The sequence below is a fragment of the Galendromus occidentalis genome, unplaced genomic scaffold (genome assembly GCF_000255335.2).
Source record: "Galendromus occidentalis unplaced genomic scaffold, Mocc_1.1 scf7180000077029, whole genome shotgun sequence".
NCBI classification, from domain to species: Eukaryota; Metazoa; Arthropoda; class Arachnida; order Mesostigmata; family Phytoseiidae; genus Galendromus; species Galendromus occidentalis.
Genome location: NW_003805018.1, coordinates 91,900 through 115,796, shown reverse-complemented (window position 1 = coordinate 115,796; position 23,897 = coordinate 91,900). Strand labels below are relative to the sequence as shown.

General features: G+C 52.6%; 1 protein-coding gene across 1 annotated transcript in view; it reads left to right on the top strand.

Annotated features, from left to right (window-relative positions):
• The window catches only part of LOC100904026 (RNA-binding protein Musashi homolog Rbp6), a 45,560-nt gene that overhangs the window by 7,085 nt on the left and 14,578 nt on the right, over nucleotides 1–23,897 (top strand). The window contains exons 3-8 of the mRNA XM_029110682.1: nucleotides 2,727–2,808; nucleotides 6,069–6,153; nucleotides 9,527–9,568; nucleotides 13,212–13,328; nucleotides 15,026–15,118; nucleotides 17,455–17,503. Coding sequence (XP_028966515.1) covers nucleotides 2,727–2,808; nucleotides 6,069–6,153; nucleotides 9,527–9,568; nucleotides 13,212–13,328; nucleotides 15,026–15,118; nucleotides 17,455–17,503 — 468 coding nt within the window. The remainder of the gene's footprint in view (nucleotides 1–2,726; nucleotides 2,809–6,068; nucleotides 6,154–9,526; nucleotides 9,569–13,211; nucleotides 13,329–15,025; nucleotides 15,119–17,454; nucleotides 17,504–23,897) is intronic.

The window sequence follows — 23,897 nt, the reverse complement described above, 5'->3', positions numbered from 1 at the left end:
GCACCAGAGTCTCCGGTCCTTATCCTTGGTCTCAGAGTTTGTGTAGCACGTCCTGATTCCAAGCTCTTGGCGGGTCTGATAGCTTGTAATGTGAACGTGATCTTTCCCCCGTGATTAAATGCCACCACAGCGCTGAATCACGAGCCCCTATGCATGGTGTCAGGGATGATTTTTTTTTGCTTGTGAATGCTCGATACTGGAGGTCGGCCTCAGTGTACTTGAGCTGAGGAAGCTCCCATACACTGAGACATGTACCTCGCCGAGCATTGGCTTCGTGAACCCGTCCCGTAGGACGACATTAGTGAGCGCAAGGTAGCCGTCATTCTTGGTCGAGAATCGCCAGAATCAGGAAACACCGAACCCATTCCCGATGTCAACGAACGGTATCATGGAGGCTCACATTCCAATGTCAGCTCCTTATCCGACGATTGAATAGAGCAGACCTGATAGTGGTTCTAGAGAAACTCTCGGCAGCGGAGCCTATAAATTATCAAGCCTAATGTCATTTTTTAGGCCGACCCTGACCATTTTGCGGTGACCATCTGCGAAGGCTCCTACTCGAGTGCTCAGTCGCGAGATTTCGCAGGAGGAGAAGCGCCCGAAGCGGGGCCGTCTTCATTTCATTCGTTGCAAGTGATTTGAAGTGCGCAAGTCTTCAAAGCATACACTGGAAACCTATACAATGAAAGTGGTAGCACGGATGCGAGATGCCGGGATGAGGAGGGGCGGCAGTCTCATGATGGCTACGCCGTGAAAATCCCCCCTGTCGCTCCTGAGATCCCGTAGAGAGATCGGTGGAGGAATGATTCTTCTAATGTGCAGACTGGAGAAGAGTTTTGATTTTTGTCAAAGCACTGAATGTCTTGATAGAAGAAGCTAAAGATAGACTTCTATGTAATCTCTATGACCTCTCGTCGCGGCTTAGATGTTCGGCGTTGGATGGTATATATTTAGAAAGAGTGCAGCTAGGAAGCTCAGCAGAAAGAACGACGCACAGCTTGTTTCTCGTGGCTGGCGCAGCGTCGTCGCCATCACCTGACTGACTTCCAGCCCGCTTGCTTGCCTGCCTGCCTGAGTGACTGCCTTCGCGACGGCCTGTCTGACGCGTCTTACTACCTGGTCCCCGGCCGTCCGAGCAGCTAGCTCGGTATTTATCATTCGAAGCAATGCATTTCAATAATCATCACCAACCTACGACATGTGTTCCACTGATTCACGAGCGAACTTGCCCTCCTGCTGCCATGTGTCACAGTGACAACAATCGTCGCTAGCACGTATATTGACAAGCGCGGTGGGAGCTCTAAGGCCTCTCGCATCAGTTTGACATTATTAAATGCAGTCAAAGCGGCAATCACGTCGATTCGAGCACGCGGGGCCTCTAGAACACCTTGCCGTTACGCTGTCTTGCCTGAAAGTGTTTCTCAATTATTCTACTACCTCATCTCAGTCCCAGATGCCATTCCTTTTTTTTTCAAGCTCCGCATCATCGCTGGACCGAGTCTCCTCAATCGCGAGACCGGTTTTTGATCTCGGCATATCGCTGAGGTGGCCTTCTTGTCGCCTCATCAGGGAGGCCTCGAGCCTCGTTTCCGGGTGCTATAGAAGATCCTAATCCGGTGTCCTAAGGCTCGTCTCTCCGCTTCCCCCGAGCTTTCGAAAGTTTCCTGATTTAACAATGACTCCCCTCCGTATTGCGAGGACGCACGGCTGACTGTGCTCCCGACTCTGCCCCCCGGGCGAGTCCCGCTGGAGCACAGATGGGCTCTGATTGGATTCTTATCATGCAGACTCAAAACTCGAGATGGGTGTTGCATGGTGTTTCCATCTCCGACGTGTGCGCAGTGTTGGACGATCTTGTCAATAGCAAGGAGTGGTACGAAATCATTTTCCCTAATAGTTTCGCTGAATGCACTATTTTCAACATGCTTCGGCAAGCATCCCCAGAAGCTGGTAGAGTATTTGTAGGTGAAGCCAGGCCCCTGTGATAGCCGGGCGATGGCGGACTTGGAGTAGAGAGACGCTGCTTTCCGACCTCACCAGCCACTGCGGATGACTGGGCTGTACTCGATTATCTTCTCTCGCACGACTTCTTGAGTTGGTAGACCTTGCCCGCGCGGTACTAATCTCAGATCTGCTGAGGTCTCCCACCAGTCATCTGAGGCACATAGTGTCGTAATAATCGATTCACGAAGAAAACACATGTCGAATCTAATAATAGCAAGTCGCTTGCTTCGTTGGTGACCGGAGAGCCCCTGACGATTTCCGCTCGATGTACTTGACAAGAATTCCGGGATGATACTGATCAAATGAAGAGAAACCTGCTCCGCAGCGTACGAATCACCTGCCGCGCTCTATCCAAGCATGGGACGTAAGGAGAGGCTCTTCGTTCTCTGGCACCAATAAATTTCGTTTTCAAATTCCTGACCACTGGATGACGCCGGAATTAGGCTAGTTCGGGACACTCGACCCTAGCGGTCTGTACAGAACCGATTATGACCCAAAGGCTTTCGGCGGATCGATGGCTGCGGGAAGCTACCGGCTTGCAGGAAGGCTCGAACTCTGCGCTCATAGCAGCCCCGACGACAAGATCCACCTCGCCGTCGAAGCAATGAATTAGTGCGTGTTTGGAGAAGGATATCGATCCCGTTCGCTCCTTCAGATCGGAACACGTTCTTGGGCTTCATCGATCAATCCACCATCCTGATAATCCCCATTTGTCTTTCCAGAGGGCCTCCGGGAATACTTTAGCAAATTTGGTGAAATCTCTGAAGTTATGGTCATGAAAGATCCTACCACGAGAAGATCGAGGTGAGTTCTTGGAAAATGCTGAGTTTTTAGGTACAGCGCCAATTGTCGAGTCCCGAGGTGGCGACACTGAGCCTGGCGAGTGGGACACCGGACCACATGCGACGTGTCGTCATCCCTTAGCATTCGTTGAAGAAGACATGAGAGCAGCTCTCCCGCATAATACGCCCAGCGCTTCGTATTTCGGATATCCGAAAGGTCATCTCGGGCATCTGCTGGAACACTATCGATGGTCGAGTGCGATGATGTTCTCGTGTAGAAGTGCGTCTACACGTGTGGAGTCGAAATTCAGGTCCGGAGCGAGAATTTCGAAATCCCGAAGCGCGGAGATGTGCAGGGTCGAGCAGCTTCATACCAAGACGGTGAAGATTCTACCGAATCTCCGTCCGCTGTCGATACATCAAGCTTATACAATCGGGTCAATCCAACTGAGATATCATCGCTCAGGAGAGCGCCGCTCATTCGAGTTCCAGAGTTAAGGGCGCTCCCCCCTCTCTGTATGATCCGGCTTCAACATTAGGGGGAAATTCCAAAAGGACTTGAAGAGCTATAGGTTCCACTCCTTCATCATGGAGCTCTCCATGCAGCCGAGAAACCCTGACAGCCAAGCAGACATACGTACATACATACATGACCGATGAGTCCCCAAGTGGAAAACCTCGAGAGTCGAGCTCGAGTGAGGCCGGCGGACCCACCATTTCCTGGTGGAAAATTTCTATTGGACTGCATGAATCGATTCTCAAATGAACACAGGGTTGTCTGCTGAAATGGATCCCGACTATGACTTACTTAGCCTCTCGAAAAGGTCGATCCTCTCGCTCCATTCCGTCCTCCTTCGCTCCAACGGATCGGCAGAGAATCGCTGGCTTGGTCGCTCAGTCGGCTTGGATGTTCGCTTCGCCTCTCGAGCTTTCCACTGGGGCGAGCGTTATCTTTCCTGCGGCGTGCGTTCAGTCTGATTGGCTGCGTCCCGTTCTCGGAACGACTCTCCGTCGTCGCTGGCCGATAAAGGGTGGCCGGCTCGCTGCAAAACCAGCTTCCGGTCGAACCAATCGACGTGCAGTCGCATCGATTTTGTCGCTCATTCCCTCATCCTAGCGCTCCTCCACCACGACTGAGGGGACGATAATACGCAGGGCACCCGCGTCGAGCCTCGGCGCGTCCGGGGCTCCTTCGATATTCCTCTGTCTCCACAGTTCGGACCCATGACACCGACTCTTGAGCACCGTTGTCCACAGGACAAGAATGCTGGCTGCGCGGTGCTCATCGAGGGACTATTCTCGATGAAAGCCATTAAAGAAATCGAGAAAGGACAGAGTGGATCCGACCGGACCGAGGCATTCGAAATCCGTTGTTGCTTTATAAATCTGATCCCACATGACCGAGACGATATCGATGCTTCGAAGGATCAGATTCACGTGGCTCGCCGATGGCTTCTTGGATCATCGAACGAGAATCTTCTTACGACAGTCAATGTCACCCATCCAGCTTCTTCCATGAGTTCGATCCGCTCACCGATCGACCTAGCCACCACCACTTCCCTGTCTGTCCCACAGGCAGGAGCCGGATTGCTATCCAGGGGGGTGCTGATGACCGATACAGTTGAAAACGGGCGGATCCATAATGGTGAGCAGCTTGCTAGATACTGGCTGCATCACCGAATACTATCTGGTGCGAGGAGGGCCGATGGCCGATCAAACCTCAGCCGGTTTGATCCCTTGTTCGAGCGTTCCGTATCATTCACTTCACACGCACCCTCCGATCCCAGCAATATCGCGGCACAGCGTTCGAGTAATTGACAGAGCTGGACTAGGATTGATCACACCGACGTCTCGGTGATCGGGCTCATCTGATTCAAAATCCGAAAACCCACCTATTTGAGACGAATCGAGAAAATCTGCAAACTCAAACTCGGTGAACGGAGGCTTCTCAGGAAGTATTTGGTGAACGGGCTATTAAAACTATCACATACGAGCGCAGACTGAACGAAAAAAGTGAAGATTACGTGGCGAGGGGTGAGAATGCATCCCTACTCTGCCCCGCCGTGAGCTCTGCTCTCTGACCGATTGCTTGTAGGAACGACAGGCTTCTCTACTGCGGAAAATTCTCATTTCGGGACTTGCGTGATCCGGGTTCCGACTACGGGCGCTACGGCGAGCAGATAGCACTAAGTACGAGCAGAACACACGATGAGCGAGAAGAGACGAATACCGAGGTATGTAGGGACGGGGATGTAGATTCCTTCGCCGCACTACCCGTTCTCCTAAAGTCCCGCCTTCCCCTACGCCAAAGTGATTGGAACGCAAAATTCGAGCTTGCTTCTCCAGTGCTGACTCATGTCATAGCTGACGATCCACACGCCCGGAGTCCCGGACTCCAAAAGTTTCACCGAGCCATCCCGATACGGTTTGACGCTCGAGTGCATCAATCCCTGTCGAGTCGTGAAGCTAAAAGCCCGAGTCAGGCCCGCTTGAGGACCGGACGTTCCGAACGCAGACGGAGCCGCCATGTTGCCCGTCTCGATTCTCAGCCAACATTGACAAATTGTCTGTTAGCCCGAATCGATCGAAAGTCGAGAGCTAGGTATGGTTGAGGGAAATCCTGTCCCGAAAACTCTCAACCCACATACATACATACATCGTGAGCAGCGGAGAGCCCGACCGAGCCAGGAAGCAAGTCCGCAAGCTGGGGAAGGACCGATCGGCTATAGGAGGTTGTAGGAGAGAGATCGAAGAAAAGAGAGTGAAATTGTGGGGAGCGTCACACTAGACGAGAGCGGAGCCGCGTTCGAGCAGGAGAAAACGACGATAGTGGACATGGGAAAGGAGTAGGGGGCATTGATTCCCTACTCTCTTTCATCCGGTTCCTCCACCGTCGTTCGTGGCTTCCCCGCTTCTTCCGCTCCCTCGCCGCTGTTCGGTTCCCGATGAAGGCTGCCATCGTTTCTACACCACCGGTATCATGCTGGGACCGTCGCGTCGATTGCAAGGATGACCGAAAGGCTCCGCTATTGCGCCGAACTGGTCTCAGACTGAATTAAGCCCCGGAACGACCACGAATACTGCTGATAACGGTGTGCGAAGTCGCATGATGAATGATAGTCTTGATATTGAACTTCTGAAAGGACATCGACTAAACGTTAGGTAAAATCAAGACACATTGCAGATATTTCTGCGTCACCGCCCCTCCGTTCCACTTCGCATGATGACGATCATAATTTATACTCGAGTGAATTAATAATTTGAACCCTTCTTGCTTTGCAGAGGATTCGGCTTCGTTACATTCGCCGATCCTGCCAGCGTAGAAAAAGTTCTGGCAAACGGACCTCACGAGCTGGACGGGAAAAAGGTAAAGCGCCGGAGTACTCATTCGTATCAACCGGAAAAGTCGTTACTGAAACAAAACCTTCCCGAGCTGATTCCCTTGCCGAAGCCGCTAAGATCGCTGCGGTTCTCGCGGCGACCACTTCCGAAAACGCGTCTGCCATCGGTCAAAAGAATTCGGCTAAGCCGACAAGCAGTTTCATGGAATCGATTGCCAATATTGCCCGTATTGCGAATACAGGAACCTCGAGCAGCAGCGTTAGCTACAGCTACCGTAGCAGGAGCCGCGAGGCAGCAGCGGTGGGGTCTACCGGCTTGGCAAGCTCGCTTCGCTGAATCTGGGCCGGTTTCCCCGATGCGACGGAGGAATGGTCGGTGTAGCGGATAGAAAAACGTGCGTCGAAGCTCCCTAACTCGGATGCGCGCTTGAAGCCCATCTTTTTGCTTGAATCGCTCGCAAGCTACTCACAAATGAAGCTTCCCTGATTCGCCGGCGAATGCCCCCTTCCCCGATTGATGGCTCGATCAATTCGTGGGCAACAATCATCCGTCCACAAATCTTCTCTACGCTGCGCTGCCCGAGGTCCTGAGCGATTCGAAAATATCTTTGAACGCCCTGACCGTCGACTGTGCGCATGTTGCTCCGAGCCGATGCGATGTCATGAGGAGCCTTGCCAAATGACCTCGCAGTGTTCCGCGGAGAAAAAGAACTTCACGGGCGAGGAGCTTGTTCGTCCAAATGATTGTTATGGACAGTGAAAGGGGTCGATTTTCGAACGCGTGAAGAAAGGGAACATGATGGAGCCAAAAATCCTGCCAGGGAAGGCAGAGATGATGGGAGGGATCGATTGGCTCTCTCGACCATCGCTCGATCACACGCTCTGCTCGAGAGAAGGCTGACGATCCCTGGATAGTAAGTCAACGTATTTTTTTTGGGGAGGACTTCGAACTCGGCAAATGTAATGTGAAGTGACACATCGATGGTGGTTCGAGGTTGAGTTCGCAGACTGCGTAGCGGACCGTCGGCTGAGAAGCAGAGGACGAGAGTAAACTAAAAATATTGCTTTGGGGAAGAAAGTAGCCAGTCATTACACCATCCGGCCACTGGACACGCCAGCCTGCGGATCGTCTAGCTGCTGGCTGAATAGCTGTCGGTCGAATGGAGTTTATCGCTGGCTTGATCGTTCGATAGATCGGAGGTTCGCTGGCTGGATGGTCGCTAGTAGGTCGGCAGGACAACGAGTTTGTCAGGGCTACTTGGTGGGTTCCGTGCGGTGGGGCTCCAAGCCGAACTGATGCCCTATATATCGAGCACGCCGCCCGCCTACAAACGCCTATACGGCTGCCGACCACGCGCCCCGCTCCTAATATCATAAGTGTATTGATGACAAGTGTACGTTACCGACAATACTCGGCGGTCGGCCACGGCAGCCAATTCCGCTGGTTCAGTTGACTATGTAGTGAGATGGTCAGACAGCTCGATCGCTAGCGTCCCGCATGGTAATCGGGAGGGATCACATGGTGAAGAACTGTCCATCGTCACCAGATTATTAATCATGGAATGAATTCTGTCTCCTATCTGTCCTGAGACCGGCGTCTGACTCATTTCCTGGGACGGACGAAGCAGCGAGCAAGCGAGCGAAGGAGCATCCTCCAGTGAGGGGTGCTCAGGTAAAAATTATGGCAGGCCAGATTTGTCAGTCGCCATGAGGCCTCGGGCCACTCATTATAGGACCCGTTCCCGGGGGACATAACGGTTACCTTGTGCCTGATATGAAACATTGGGAACAGCATCATTCGATCGTTGTCATGAGATCGTCCTCAGTCGGTGTGCCCGATCGAGACGTCGCCATTCTCAACAAGACGAATCCAGCGATGCAGATATGAGCGACAGCGGCCGTGCTATCCCGGCAGAGGTTTGCCACCAACGAAGTGAATCATCTCAATAGGATAAGAGCTCCTGCATCAACTCGTTTGCATTCTAAATCACCAATCTGAATCCCGACGATTTTGCTCGCGGGCCGCATCTTCCACGTTCATGGAAATTTCTCCGCGGGCCGCCGCCTGAGCAGCTCTGTCCTACAATAGGGATACAAGCGAACTTCAGTTTGGCTCGGCCACAACATTGATGCCGTCACCGGCACAGCGCAAGGAGTATCCGCTGGGAGAAGGCGAAGGAATTATATGACATTCTAATCAATAGGACAGCCACGAATCGGATACAGGGGAAGAGCGCCGGGCAGAGAAGACCGATCTCAGTAAAAGATAAACGGAGCGCCAGAGGAAAACCGGTTCTGGACCGAACTGGTGGCGGAGTGAGTGAGGCGATTCTGGCTCAACCGACCAACCACAACGAGCTCGGGAGATTGCTGTGCCTTTGTCGAGATTCTTAGCGATGGAATGGCGTGTACGGCGCGGCTCGCTGACGGTGTCTCCCGGGCCTCCTCGTATCCCTTGCCTGGCGGCTAGCCTATAGGCCGAGGTCTCTCCTACCCTTTAGATCGTATCGTCATGAGTTATGAAGCGTTGGTGAAGATGTTTCAGATCATCATTGCAACGGATGGCTGGCGACGACGACAAGACTGCGCTCTGCATGTACGGAAAACCTGCCGTATTGAGCACGCGAAGTATCGCGGCGAACTATAGTTCTCCCCGAGGGACGGGAAATGTTCCCTGATATGGGCTCGACCCTTTCTCGAGTGATTACGAGGGACGGGGGAGGTTCGCGTCGGGAGCAGGACCAAGTACGGTCCAAAATATGCTCAAGCATGAGCTCATTGTGAAATTTCTCTCACTACTCTGACAAGTACATGTCATACGATTCAGACTCTGATCCAGAGCTACGAATTTCTCGAGGCGTCCAAGAAGAGAGCGGTCTCAGCACAAATATATTTCCGAAATTTGTTCGCGTCGTGAAAGCCGCCTTTTCTCTCAACAAGACACAACGGGAGCGAACATCGACTGGAAGGGGTCATGCGCAGGCGAACGGTCCGTCCCCGACTATTCCATGCATGTCACCTTGCACACAGTACAGTTTCACGGAGCCCGTCTCGTCTTAAAGTATTACTTCCCCGAACGTCCGGAAAGGTGCGAGGAACTCCGCAGGAAGCGATTCAATTTTTCGCCATTGATCATTTAAATTCCACGAGAGGTCGATCGGACTATCTGTATGACTATAGGGGTCTGCGCTTTCCGTATCCACAGCCACATGACAGACGCTACGTATGACTCTCTAAGCGCAGAGATGGAATACATATTGCGATAAGCGTTCAGGCCTCGGAAACGGCTACATCAGCAAATATGCGTCCCATGAAGATGCAATTCCTAGTGACAAAAGCCATTTCTCTTGAATCCGAAGCGTCTAACACAAACCTAATGATCGAATCTCTCGGTTTCAGATTGACCCGAAAATCGCCTTCCCAAAACGCGCACATCCAAAGGTAATTTTCCTAGACCCGGCCGAGGAGCGAGGTGTAAACTCATAGACCAATGTCCGCGTGGAGAATACCCATATCTGGATCTCGAGGGCTCCCGAGGGCCTTCCGCGAGCGCGGAGCACCTCTTTGGTTCTCTGTTCACCCACGAATGAAGACCACTACGCGTAGCTCCGCTGTTCTTAATTGAGAATAGACTCCGTTCCCGAATTCACCTGGGGTAGGAGACTGTGAGTCTTGGGGGACGTCGAAGCGTACGATGTGCGTGAGAACTGCGTGAACACATCTCTCCTTGGGAATGGACGGAAGACGAGCTGAAATGAGCATCTGAATATCCGAAGGGTAATGGAAAGTTGGATCTCGGAGCAAAATCGTATATTTGCAGAGCTGAAAGCGCTCGCGATGCGAGTGGAAGCGTTTGCGATGCGACTGGAAGCGTTTGCGATGCGATGGTAGAAAATTTGGTAACGATCCAGTCGAAGGTCAACAGTTCCGAGCGATTTCAATCTTCCTCGAGCGATGTTTCCGAGCTCGAGTCCGGGGTCCATGTATCCCAAGAATGTGCGACTTCCCTCCAAACAGAAATTCGATTGCTTCGGAATTAACATGCAGCCGTGACAACATGGGTGAAAGCAAGGGCTCGTTTGCTGAGGTTGGAGGCTTCGTTCCTCCAAGCGAGGGACTAGAACAGAACAATTGGGAGCATGAGTCTGCTTTGCACTCGGACCCGTGACAAACTTTCTGTTCGCTGCTTCCAAGGTGGGCAAACTCGGAAGGGCACGCAACATAGCTTATGGGTCGCAACCACACACTAGCCGTCCAGCTTCCCCGATGGCTGATTGAAGGATCCACAAGATCAAACGACTTCGTCGCTAATCGGCTCCTGGCTCCCCAGACCATCCTCTCCTTCCCTCGTGACTTTTCTCGGTCTAATACACCGAAGCCGGAGCCTCAACCGCAGCGAGACTCGATCAAGCTTCCGTTATGCGCGACTCGTGTATGAGCGAGCTGAAGTCGAACACGATTCCGATCCCGGTGAGCAGAAGCAAGCGCTCCGCGACTCCTCCTTGATCCGGTTTCCCCCTACAGTGAGAAGGCCGTCTCTCAGCGTAGTTCTGACCGAACGAACCATAGCCGGAAACTCCGAGAGAAAGACCGTCGGGTTTTCCGCGCGATTATTTGGAGCTTGCACACATTCTTCGTTCACCTTGATTCTTCTTCTTTCCAGGTGAGCACGCTTTACCTCTTGAGCTAGGAAGTCCTTCGGGAGGACTCTATGCGGAGTCCTACCGAGGCAGGTCTTCGACGTTGTGTACCCCTCTGCTCATGCAACGGTCTTAACCGAGCTTCATCTAACACTCGATTTTCGATGACACCTCTTTGTCCTTCGGTGCACTTTGTCGAGATTCCGAACTTGATGCGGATCGGCCCGCCGCATCTCCCGTTCAGGGCTGGTTTTACCCCGACGCATCGATTTGAGTTCAGACGTGGGGAATCATGCTCTCAAATCCGTCGCGCATACGGACGAAGGCGTCGTCTGTTAGCTCCTCGTTTGAGAGGATGACGTAGCATGAAAACTATCGCTCGAGCGTCGAAGCATGCTCGGTGCGCTCCAGAATGGATTCTCACATTTCTGGGCCTTCTCTCCGGACATTCGTTCAATGAAGCTGATTTGAAGCGAGTCCGGTCTGTGTGATCACTCTGCTCAAGTATGTCCTCAGAGACGGGGCGTCGCGTCGCCGAATTCCTCTGAGAGCGATCACCAGCTATCCCGATGAGATTCAATCGCGTTAGGCGATCCTGCGCTGCCTCGCCACAGTCGTCGGTGAGCGAGGAGATTTTACCAAGGAACCCGAAAAATCACCTAAATTGACGGGGGATTGTTAAGCGAGAAAACGGTGGCGGAGTCGAGCGTCGTCGCCATCCGTGCGCTAGAATAGGTCCCTCCCCCAAGCTGCGTTTCGGTGTAGATTCTGAGATCCGGAACCGTGAGCGCGGGATCTTCGAGCATCAGTTCCCCCGACCTCCAGGATTTTCGCGGAAGTTATCCCTGAAAAAATCACAGTTATCCTTTGAAAAAAAAAACTCGGTTTGCCGCGCTTTCCAGATGCAGCGAATAGTTATGCTGCCCGCGCGTCAGTAAGGGATTTCAATTCCCTGGATAAAAACGGGTTGAGATGAACAGCTTACGCCGAGAGGGAAACTGCGCGAACAAACAGACTCTACAGATATGCAGGAGTTCACCTAGAGCGAAGGAATGAACAGGAGGTAGAGGAAGGTATCTGTCCTGACGGGAATAGTGATCTCTGATGTATTCGGCTTGCTGAGAGTCGCCAGCGTGATTTTCCCCAACATCTGGACTTCAGTCTGTTTCTCTTGCTTCTCTGCGGCTATTTTCGCGAGAGACGATGGCTTTCGTCAGAGAAACGAGCGAGCGCAGAGTCGCGGCACGAAGCTCCAGCTCGAATAGCAGTTTTCCGGACTGCTGCTCCTAGTAAGATTCTCCATCATGCTGGAAATGCATGCGTGTGCGATAGCCGTCACAGCTACCGCTCTCGTCGAAGTCAAGAGTCAACTTCGAGCAGAAAGTGAGCGAATCAGAGCGAATTAAATCGGGAAGGCGGACTTGTGAGCGAGCACACGTGCTGCGGCTGATAGCTCAGCGAAGACTGAGCCAAACCCACGGAAGCTTAGGGACGAACCGGGTCCGCCAGCAGTGGACGACATCAAGGGTTGTCTCCCACGTGCCGATCCTCACGCAGTGATGAATCGAGCTTTGATATCAATTGTCATGCAGCATCAGTCTTTTCGAACAGCTTCGGCCAGCCCTTCTCGTGTTGTTGCTCTGTTTCGGTGTCGAACGCAAATGCCGATGTGGCTTGAGGTCTCTCTGTTGGGGAATCCTGCTCACCTTCTCCGCGCTAGACACTCAGGGGCATATAGAGCAATCTTCACTCCACTCGCAAAAAAAGACTTTTGGACTCATGATAGCTTCCTTGCCTCAATGAATGCATGATCTAAGAAACGATTTCAATATCGCTCGAAATAACATTGAGCGAGCCAACGAGGAGCAGCCATTCTAAACATTTTTTTCTCAACTCTGTGCTGAGAAACTTATCTCCTTGAATGACCGCCCGCTTATACCTTCAGGGAAGCTAATTTTTTTCGAGGGGCTCCTCCAAATCCCCCGCCTGCTTCAGTAATTCTCAATCAGCTTGTGATGGGCGCATGCGACGTCAATTCATTCAATTATGCCGAGCGAGCATGTCGGATAGTGTAATCATTCACGCTCGGGATTCATTTTGTCTTGGAAAAAAGAATCCAGATCCCAGCCGTCCGTAGAGAGGTCCCGTGATATATATACCATATACTATCGCCATACAATATATAGTAGGCTCTCTATGTAACCAAATATATGTATTCATTGATGAAAATATTTCATTGGAGTTGTTTCCTTCTGTTTGTTCCCTCCTGAATGTGAGTCATCGCTCTCACCAGCGCATCCTTCATCCGCTTCATTTCATGTGGTTTAACTTTAATTTCAATGATGGTGATCGATGATCGTTCTGCCGCTGCTATTGATCATGATGGATGATTCATCTGCTCGTTTCGCGACAATCCTACCGCTCGCTGATCTTCCCGATGGCAGGATTCGCCTGCTGAACAACTCGCTGCCGCCGCCTTCGAATTAGCGCTTGACGCAAAACTGAATAAGTATATTCTAGCGGGGACAGTTTCAATACCTGAAGCTGCGGCGAATTCAGAGGTGAGTGGAACAGCGGGTGCAAGGATTTAGGGATCAGGCGTGCTCGTGGACAGATTTTACGCACTAGAGGTTCCCGCTCTGATTTTCATTATCGATTGATTATTTTTTGAGTTTCTCCCGGAAAGTGTATGCTCGCGATGCATCGATGAGGTAGTTGCCGCTACAATCACCACTTGAATGAAGACTTTGGTACGGAGGAAAATAGCCAATGAATCTCCGAGAGGGGATTCGTGCCCGCTATGCGACCGAAGTGCATGCAATACTTTACGTTGCTGGAGCCTGCCGCCATTTTGCCGTGCGAAATGCCAAAAAGCTCGATCAGTCCATGACTTGCCGAGAAGGAGAACCTCGGCGGTTGCGAACGGACGGTCTATTTTGGCTTGGTGACCATTCCTTGCTCAGAATCACGAACATATGGTCGCGGCTCCAATTATTCCTGGGCATCATTCTTTGGGGTGATGGCCGGAGAATCAGAGGGGGGGTCATAGATTGAGGTATTCGCGGGATTCGCGGAATTCATCCTAGGCTCCCGAAGCCATCGAAGATCGGCAGGGCAAGCGCTCGATCCGGACCCGAAGTCACGGCGACAACTTCTCCGACGCAGGTGTCGCCACTGGACCCATTCGCGGTCACCCCGAATGAATCGATATGAACACCTGCTCGCGAATGCTTCGAGCGGATGAGCCGTAGGGAAGAGTCAAGTTTCTTGGGTGGAGCTTCCAAAGTCGTGAGCAGGCGACGAGGCACCCGACTTCTGGAGGGACCGAATCGAAAGGACATCCCCGGAATGAGTCTCGAACATCGGCGACCGAATCTTGTTCGAGTAGATTCGATGATTCTCCTTTAAACGCCTGCCCTCTCTCCTGCTAGTTCGTTGGGTCTGTGGCGCCTCATCATACGAACCACAACATGGCGGTCCATCCTCTGATGAGCATGTGCTTCCAGAAGATCCCTTACAGTGCCCCGGGCGCAGAGCGTTCGCTCCCGGAAAGAGGGGGAGAGGAGAGGATGAAATTCAGACTGTTGATCGAATCCTTGGCGGGTTGAAGGACGACAGCTTGAAGAACGGAGCGGCCGGCGGAAGCCCCCTCACTCAGAGATACCAACCCATCGGAGGGGCGAAGACGTTTTGGATTGCCTCGATTCCGCGGAATTCAGTGGAGAAGAATCCCGCTCCGGGCGTCGTCGATGCGGACACTGTCGACTGCTGCTAACGGGGCCCTCAACTCAAAGAGCTGCTGTTGCTTGTGTTTCTCATTCTGCGCGTCCTCGCTCAGGGGGCAATTTTTCTCTCGACACACTCACCCGTCCCTACGACTCACGCTCAAGCATACGCTTTTCACCCGACCCTCGAGCGGTCGTAGAAATGAGCACTTCGGTCACCACCCCAGATCGCCAACAATCGGCCCCACCATCCTTCCGGTCGGGAGCGTACCGGTCCCTTCGCGACCCGGAGAGCCCCGGGGGATTCCAGGGAGAACATGCGGTCGATGAGGCAGCGACGAGTAGACTCCAGAATGTCAGCCTAGTCTTTCTGGAAGAATATATACTCGATTTTCGGGAGGCGTACAACTAACCGTATAGCATTGCACGATTTTTCGAGAGACGCGTCCCTCTCTGAATACAATGATGGCATCCTGTGTCCGATACCGGCCGGTGTAGAGAATGGTATTGAGCTTCTACATTCTACCTTTCAGATGGTAACGCGGACAAAAAAAGTATTCGTAGGAGGCCTGTCAGCACCCACTACTCTCGAAGACGTGAAGAATTATTTCCAACAGTTCGGTCGGGTACGTATCCGGAGCGAGTGAGCCATAATCAGAGCGTCAGAGGAAAGATACGTGCATTTTTTAAGAGGGATGTTTGTGTGTGCGTCGATTCCGGATAGCGCTTTCCGGAAGATACTTTCGATAGTCTCCTGTCACTGACAGCACCCGGAGCTCGAACAGCTGATGATCGGGTCATGCTTTGGAAGCTACGGCGACTGGGGCTCTCTCGTCCCGCGGCAAGCGTATCCTCTCTGAGAATGGGCCCTCCTCATCGATTCTTCGAGCTCCTCGAACATGCCCGTGGACGGGAGGGAGCCCGAATATTGCAGAGTGCCCTTTTTTCCTATTCGGTCCCGGGAAGTGCGTCGAACTGCATGCCCGACTATCAGAGATCGCCCGTATATCATAGATGTCCGTCTACGCTTTCGAACTCCCGCGAGGTGCCCGTATCATAGAAGTGACTGATACACTCAGAGAGTGTCCGGCTATCGAAGAGAATTCGGTTTACGGGCTTCAATTTCAATGTTTGGCTCACGAAGCTTTCCGATACCCATCTGGAGTCTAATTTCACGAATAATACTCTATTGCGCAGAGAAGGGTCGAGGAACCGGAGTCATATGTGGTGCGTGAAGAGTAGATGGGACTCTCCCCCACGATGTCTTCGAATAAGACACGACTCCGACATGGTTCGCGGGCCCCGCGTCTGGAATCGGCCCTCTGGGACTCAAAGTACTGGGATCCATATACCCCCGATACCCCCGAGAAGGGTGAAACTTTAAAAACTAAGGAAGAGCGACTCCCGGCTGATCGAAGCCGGGAGACTCAATGCGCGGACTTTTTCCAAGTTTTCCGTCGGACCAGCTTTTCCCTGGCTCATTTGGATGTGCATGCTCATACTGAAGGTTCTGATGGAATGGACACGATTTTACCTTCGTACTTGGTGATTTCAGGCGTTGAAGGGTGCATTACACTGTTTGCGAGTCGCTCTGGGTAGGAGACTGCTACATGACAGGGGCTGGCCAGCTAGAAGTCTACGGGAGCCGGAAGGTCCCGAGAGTTTCCGGATAGAAAAACGTGATGAATCTCGGCATGAGCATCGATTTTTCTTACCGCTTTACCAGCGGGGGAATTCTGAGATGAATTACCAAGATTTCCGTCTTTGACATTGCTCATAAGCATGTTCGAGTTGCACTCTGGAAGCAGCGGAAGGAGCTGGTCAGTGGGCGTTTCACACCGAGTCGCTCGCCACAATGCTTGACCATTAGGAGTCCTACGTGAGGGAGAAGAATTCTTCTAGTCATGTCGTCGCGATCTCCTCGAGACATGTGCCGTCGTCCATCATTTTGATCGATTTTGATCGTGATGGAAGCTCGCAGGCTCTGCTTGGAGGCACCTTTGTAGCGAGTTCCCCTGGCTATCTAAGGCAAGAACCAGGTCAGTGAGGAAGGTCGACTACGATGGTTCAGCAAAGTACCATCGTCATGGCAATTAATCCAGCGCCCTCCCTGGAATTCTTCTCTCGGATTTAATCTCGGGCTTTTGAGTACTGATTGATTTCTATCGCGTCAAGCAAGAACCAGTTCCGAGTTCTGAGGAACCCCTCCAGACAAGATGATGGGCTACTACCGTGACGAGGCGAATTTCGAATCTCCAAATAGCTCGGATCGTAGAAGACGAAGATTCTCATGAAACTTGAACCGGCATATCGGAGCCCGGCTTGTCAAATTTTGTGGCTCGATAGGCTCTTCCACGCGAGTCGTCATCGGTCAATGAGCAGACTCCGTCGAACAGCGAGCTTGGAGAGGTCTCCCCATCCAGGGTACGACTTGGCTGACTATGCAGCAGTGAGCTATCTAGACTCTCGACGGTCGCCAAGTCTTCAGCTCGTATCGTCATGCGCTCGATTCGAGGCGGCCGAGCGGCCTCATTGCCTGCCGTGCTCCCCCGGCTGGCGGCGCTACTCCGTCCTGACGTCCTGACTATCGGTTGGGGCTTGCGGCAGGCAAGAGGGTGGAGTTTTCGAACTTCTTGATTGCCTCTTCTCAAACTCGTTAAAGAGTAGAATGGCTGATGCAGATACTCCCGCTCCACGAACTCATTGACTTTTGCTGGCCTTGTCCCGCGTAGCCTCGTGCGCGCTCGCTCATTCATTTGTTTGCTAGATGCGACACCACGAAACTGTCATTATGTCGGGTAACCGAGCCCCAACTGTTTCCGAATCACTAAGATTATTACCTGGTCACCGTCGTCAGAACCGAAAGCCTCCGGACCATCGTCCTAGTCTGGGCCCCTAAACGCCGGATGACGGTGGAATATCTCCCAGATTCTAAATCGATGTCCTTTTCGAATCCTTACAGATAGAAGACGCTATGCTGATGTTTGATAAGCAGACGAATCGACATAGAGGTGAGTTCTCCTTCCCGGTACTGGATGATGTTATCACGCGGGGGCGAAACTAGGAAAAACATATTCCGGAACGAATGCGCCGGAGATTCCCGAACTTTGCGAAATGACCGAATATTCCGTCACTATCGAGATCGGAAACGAAGCTCCACGATGGGACCGACTCGGAGAGAGCGGAAGGGGAGGCGAGCTTGGTCGCTGAGTCCTTGCTCGCCTGAACGCTCAGTCGTTTCAACCCTACAATCCGGAGGTTCACGATCGCGTGTTAGCCACGCAGCCGGCCATCAGCTCAGTGACGTCACGTGTGAGAACTTTGAGCTTCGCCACAAGAGGGCGGTATCTACCCTACTCCTTGAGGAACGAGCTCCCGACCTGATGCCACGGTCGTCCCCATCGTTCGTCCGAGAAAAGATGGAGAAGCGAAGAATCGGTGGCTCGAGTCAGCACATATAGGAGCGAACGCGTACAACTGACGATTTACATCGAGACCAGCCAATTCGTCGAGGCTATTAGCGAACATAATCGGAATCCGAGAAATACATTTCAGCGTTGTTAGAATATCATGATGGGCGTATCGCATCCGAGTCGAGACAAGCTTCTACCAAGAAGGCATTTTCTTCTTCTGAAGGGGCTCGGGCCGGGCCTATTTTGCAAGGACTCGCTGAGTATTTGACCACCGGAGGCGAGGAGGAATTCATCGATCGAGAGTGCTGACGATGAATATGGAGCTCATCCTGCTAATTTTGATCGTCACCCACCACTGATGTCGACCCTCGTGGATTCGTTTCATTAATGAGTCTTAGTGAGCCTCGGCGAAGAATGCTTCCAATATTCCCAAGCTCCACTGGGACAGCTCGCGAACGCTTCGATGATGATTCGCTACTCCATCGTCTCTCGAGATTGCCCACCAGCTTATTCAGTCTCCGGAAGGTAGATCGGCCGAGCGAAGAGAACAAATGATAAAAAAGCAGGGACGGGCAAACGCACGCAGGGACAAGCAGACTCGCCGGTTGAAAAGCAAGAATGGCACGTCGTGGGTCGTGGGCGGCTAATTCTCCTTCTATGTCGGCTCTCGCCCATCTACGTCTCACAGCCATGCCGAGCTTTCAAGATGGATTGCCCTCCATTTTTCCTCTCAGAAAGCGAAATCCGTTGTGCTCTTACTTTATGTGAAGCTGGACCCCGCCCGACGCTCTCCATGCGTTCTTGGGGGACGAGCGTGAAGTGAAAGAGCACGCTTGACGTCGTTTTCGCCCTCCTACCGTATACATGCGCGGTACAACACGACATGTCATAAGTCATAAGTAGAGCTCGGAAGTTCAGGCATTATGCCTTGAATGCCTATATCTGCCTTTTTTCGGCATTTTTTGATGTAAAATGCCTGTTTCGTGCCTAGAGTGCCTTTTCGAGCTTCTGAGGGGCCGAATTCCGAGGATTTCGGGGGAAACTGAGGGTTTCTTATTGAGAACGGTGATGAGATGAGGTCGGCGAACCTAGTTTCCAGGAGCACATCTTGCTCTCGACAAGTTCCGATGCTCCGCCAGAGCGCGCAAAAAAAATTCGTCCTTGTAAAATGCTCGTATCAGAACGGCGTCGATTACTCACCGATGGGAATCCATGTCACCACATGAAGTTCTCACAGTACGACACTGATGGACGCTTCGATGCGTTTGTTTTCGTGCCTATAACGCCTACTTTGCCTAGTTTCGGTGCCTTCATCGAGGGGTTTCAGTGCCTTTCCGCCTGCCATTTCTGAGACTTTTGAGTGCCTGAACTTCCGAGCTCTAGTCATGAGCCACCACGCTCCTCGCGCCCGAATCCTCTTAGCACCTCATCGTAGTCGTCATTCCTCCGTTTGACTTGAACATTCTCTGAGACTAATACGACTCGCTGCTCCCCTCGAGCTCTGGTATCGCGCGCCCGGAATGAGCTTCAGTCTGTCGTCCTTCAAATACATATCCTCGTACGAATCTAGACAACCGCAGGTGATTCTCTCTAGAGGTCGGCGTAGGAGGAATTCTGAAGACCGCAGAAAGGAAGGGAACATTGTGCTGTTCCTCAGCACGATTCTTCCGCTGGATGCGGCCGCCTGCGGGGTACGCTTCGTGGAAAGAGCATCGTGTTCGAGGAAATTTCCACCCACGGAGCCTCCCGAGTAGGAATTCCCAGCTATTTTTATCCAGAAATTCAAGGCTGCTCATGAGGGCGATTATACCCAAGCAGATTCCTGTTCCTGGTTTTTCCTGCCGCGAGCCTTCATACCCCAGGCTAGATGGATTTACGGTTCCCGAATTCTCATATTGTCCGGACAAGAGAGGATACCTGGCTCCACTGTTACGCCCAGTCTTGTATGTCTGCCGCGTAGCATCCGAGGGCGTAGATTCCCCTCGGCATCGCCGCAAGTTGCGAGCCTCTACTCTGCTCCGTTGCTCGGCGGACGACCAGATGAAGATAAATTGAATCCGGCTTCATCTTCTCCTTCGCCCGAACCCCCCTCGAGCCTCATTGGCTGGTTCAGCGGCCGGCCTTTGGTAGAGTAGCTCGACTGTACCGCTAACGGCACGCGACAAGGTTGTCCGACACGGCGCTGGTCGTTATTTCCGAAGACGTCCCCACTCTCCGTCAGTGAGGAGCTTCAGGACTGGTCGATTCGTGAACCGAGACGGGGAAAAGGCGACTCGTCCGCGAGCGATTTCTCAAAAGCTTGCCATGAATCATTAGACCTTGCTCTTGTCCCCACCGCCCTCGCACGATAGAGAGGAACATTTTTCAGGGCGCAAAGCCGGAATCGCTCCGAACAACCGAAGAGACGAGCTCACGGAGCCCGCTCACAGCTCCGAAAATTTTCATCGAGGTGCTCTGGCGGCTCGCCGAACTGACAGCTCACAGAGCAGCTGCTGTTATCCGCCATGGTTTGGCTCTGAGCCAGGGGCGACGTTTTTTCCCGATCTTTTCACCTTCCTCCTCTCCACAAGCTCTCTCACGTAGCCTTCCTGATCGCCGCCGACGCCGTCGTTATACCAGCAGCTGGGGAGTGACTGGGCGTTTCTAAGTCAGAAAACCCTCCCCGCTTGCATGTCCGCTACCCTCACCGTTCCTGTGCCTACAGCCAGCGTCTAACTTGATGACTGTCCTGACCCATTGCGACGCTCGCCGCACTGACTGAGAAGGAACGAGCGGGGAACCAATCTGGCGATTCAGCTACTAGAGCCGTCCGGCCCGATGCAACGCTTTCTCCGGGAAGACGCTCCGTGGACAGCTCGCTCTTAGTTGAACTCAGACTGTCTCGATGCTTCTGCGTCCCCGGCGCCGAGGCAATGGCACACGATCCGTGTCCGAAGACCGAATTCTTGTCTCGAGGTACCGCTAAATAGACTCCTCCGTGAGAGATATATCAGAACCAAGAACTTCACATCGGAATTGGCGAGTACAAGTCAAAAGGTCACCCGTCACCTCGGTAAGGGAGAGAATGCATGAAGCATTCGGCACGGACTCACTTGGTCCTTTTAACCTGTCTTTAGGAGGCAGAGTGGCAATGTGTCAATGTGAAGTCATTCCCTCGCTCGTCCCGTCTTTCGTCCGTCTGTAAGTCGAGTTGTCTTCCGCTCGCTCGGTCTACCTATGTTAGCAGCGGCCGACCAACTGAACAAAGGGACGCTGAGCTCCACCCAACAAGACGTTATGGAGCACGGGGCACCGTTCCTCGCCAAGCAAATCGACTGAGGACACGGCATGCCGCCTGGTCTCAGTCAGAATTTTTCTAGTTGTCGCTTGGTCGATGCTCGTGAGTGCCGAACAGCTTTGGACTTCCGATCACTCTCCTACATGGGTGGGGAGGTGAGCGGTCGTCCACAGGGCCCGCGGAGACATCTTAGCCCACCAGACCGAGGCTCATGGAGCTCGACTCCCCTCTCTGGAAAAGGTCTCGCTGGAACGGATGAGCGTCTGAAGTAGATGCGTGGAGGTCCAATGACATCGAGCGTTTATGCAAGATGTCTCATATCTACTTATCATTTATTAGAGCTTGCGTTGCCTTGTCATTCGTGCGCAACGGGTGGTTTCAGTTTTCTTCCGGCCCGCGCTTCCCCATGAGCCTCGGGCATGACATCCATGGGTGGCCTGGCCCCTCTCGTGGGATCCTATGAAGGTGTCCGGACCCGCTCTGCTCCACGGGGAGCCACGTAGCTCACTTGAAAAAGCATACGTATAGCCGATGATCACATCGGGAGTGAGAACCAGAGGCCGGACATGTGCCTTACTCTTCGATTTCAAGCCCCTCGTGACTGAGAAGAAATATGCGCCACCTTGGTTCAGGCTGCGAACCGCGGAAATCGTGCGAGTCCGGTACGGAGCTCGCACCCGGTAAGAACCACCGGTCTAGTTCGCCTCCGATGAACGTGATTTCCCTTCCGCCCATTCGAAAACGCGGGTCAGACCGCATCACGAGGACAGCGGTATTGGGAGGTCCGTCATCGCAGTGAGTTTCGTCGCTTGATATAGCGCCAAGTCACGGCAACTCGCTATCAACATGGGCGAGCATGTCAGGCTGGGTGCAGGGACTCCCACGTCTTCGGAAAGCAATCTCGGCCGCACGATGTCGAGCTCGCTTACCATGTAAGCGCCCACCGGGCACCGCGGCGGATAGTCTGGACTGTTCTCGTGGAGTGTCATGATTGAAACGATCAAGCGTTGAAAACTTCTGCACCGTATCACAGATTTCTATGTGATAGAATTCTCTACGTTGTGCGCCTTCCGTCACGAGAGAACTCCTAGAGAACGACCGCGCGTGGATCCCTCTCGGATGAGCTGTCCTAGATTCTACGACGGGACGGCCGAGTTGTTTCCGTTCCCCACTCGGATTGAGCCTAGATATTCGGAATAAAATCTGAACAGAAAAATTGGATGAAGGCTTAAAGTTCTTCCCGAAGCGAAAGGATGCTCATAATTAGGGGGGAAATCCACTACCCGAAGACTTACGGATACGGAAAATCTTACCAAGAGCATCCATGGATCGTCGCGTCTTGGAGGATGATCATTCTCCTTGGACTCCCGTCGTTGTTAGCCTTCAACCTGAATCGATGGGATCTTCACTACAAGACAACGGGGACACTGTCTGCTCATGCCGTTGTCCAGGGTCATTGATGGGGACTCTCCGGAACAAATATACCCGAACAGGGGCGTAGAATGTAGGCAAACATTGTTATCAGTTATCACCTATAACGGCAGCGGCTCGGGTGAAGGACTTTCGCAGCGGGCTCCGTGGGAGCACGGTTGCACGGCGCGGTAGGGTGATACGAGACAAATTTTGTCAGACTCACGCTGGAGTATTTGAGGCTCGCCTCTCGTCCCTCATTGCTGCCCCCTACCGCTCCCCCCTCTTTGCCTTCCGAGTTAGGGGGAAGCTCTTGAGGTCTTGATGCTGCACAAATCCCTCCCTTTATCCGAACCGGGTCTCGTGCACGGCATGTCTCCGAAGCCTCCATGAGAAAAGTACCGGGGTTCCTGGGTCTTTTCTCTAGAGCGACATTTCACGCGTGGTTCGGACCAATGCTCTCGAACACGCAAAGTCGGACCGGCGCTGGCGCAAAAAATAATTGGTATGCGTGATTAGAAATCAACTCTCGCATTAATCTTGAGTCTTGATGGCTCAAAGATGTATTCCCACATGAGCTATCAAGGCTGCGGAGATGATTCCTTTCAGAATGTTCCCCCGATTTCTGCTCCAAATCCGGACGACTTTATCACTCAGAGAAGTGCAACTCCTCATCTCATTGACGGTCGAAAACTTCAATATATCGAGAAGTTTCGGTTCGAATTCGGAAACGCAGTCCTTCGCTTGAGATTATTGGCAATACCAGAATCTTCTAGTCTCCGACGTTCATCTATCCAAGAGATAGGAGACCTGATGTGTCCGATATCGCACGGACTTGTACACGATTGTTCCTCAGATCTACGAGACTTCGATCTTCGACATTAATGGCCCAATTTGATGGAAATCGAAACCGGAGCATTGTTGGCATTGAGGACGCTGGCCGTCCCGAGGAGTCCTCCTACGGTACTCCTAGTCGACGCATCCCCCTCGGCTCTTCCACGTTTGCCCTCTCTTCTTCTCTCGCCTCCGCTCTCAGAGTTCCCTCCTGAGAGTTGCGGGGTCAATCCTTCGTGAGCCGCTCCACAGAAGAAAAACACGATTCAACGCGTCTGCGCATGTCGGACAGGAATGATCTGAACCCAGCGCAGTGCCTTGTTCTCGTCTTCGACTGTGGCTTCGGAGAGGAAAATCCTAAAACAGAGAGAAACTGATCACCCAGGGGGTGGAGCCAATCTGCAGTTTCTCTTGCGGGAAGATGATGCGGATCCTGTCGGACATTCTCGTAGATGAGCTTGGTATCCATAT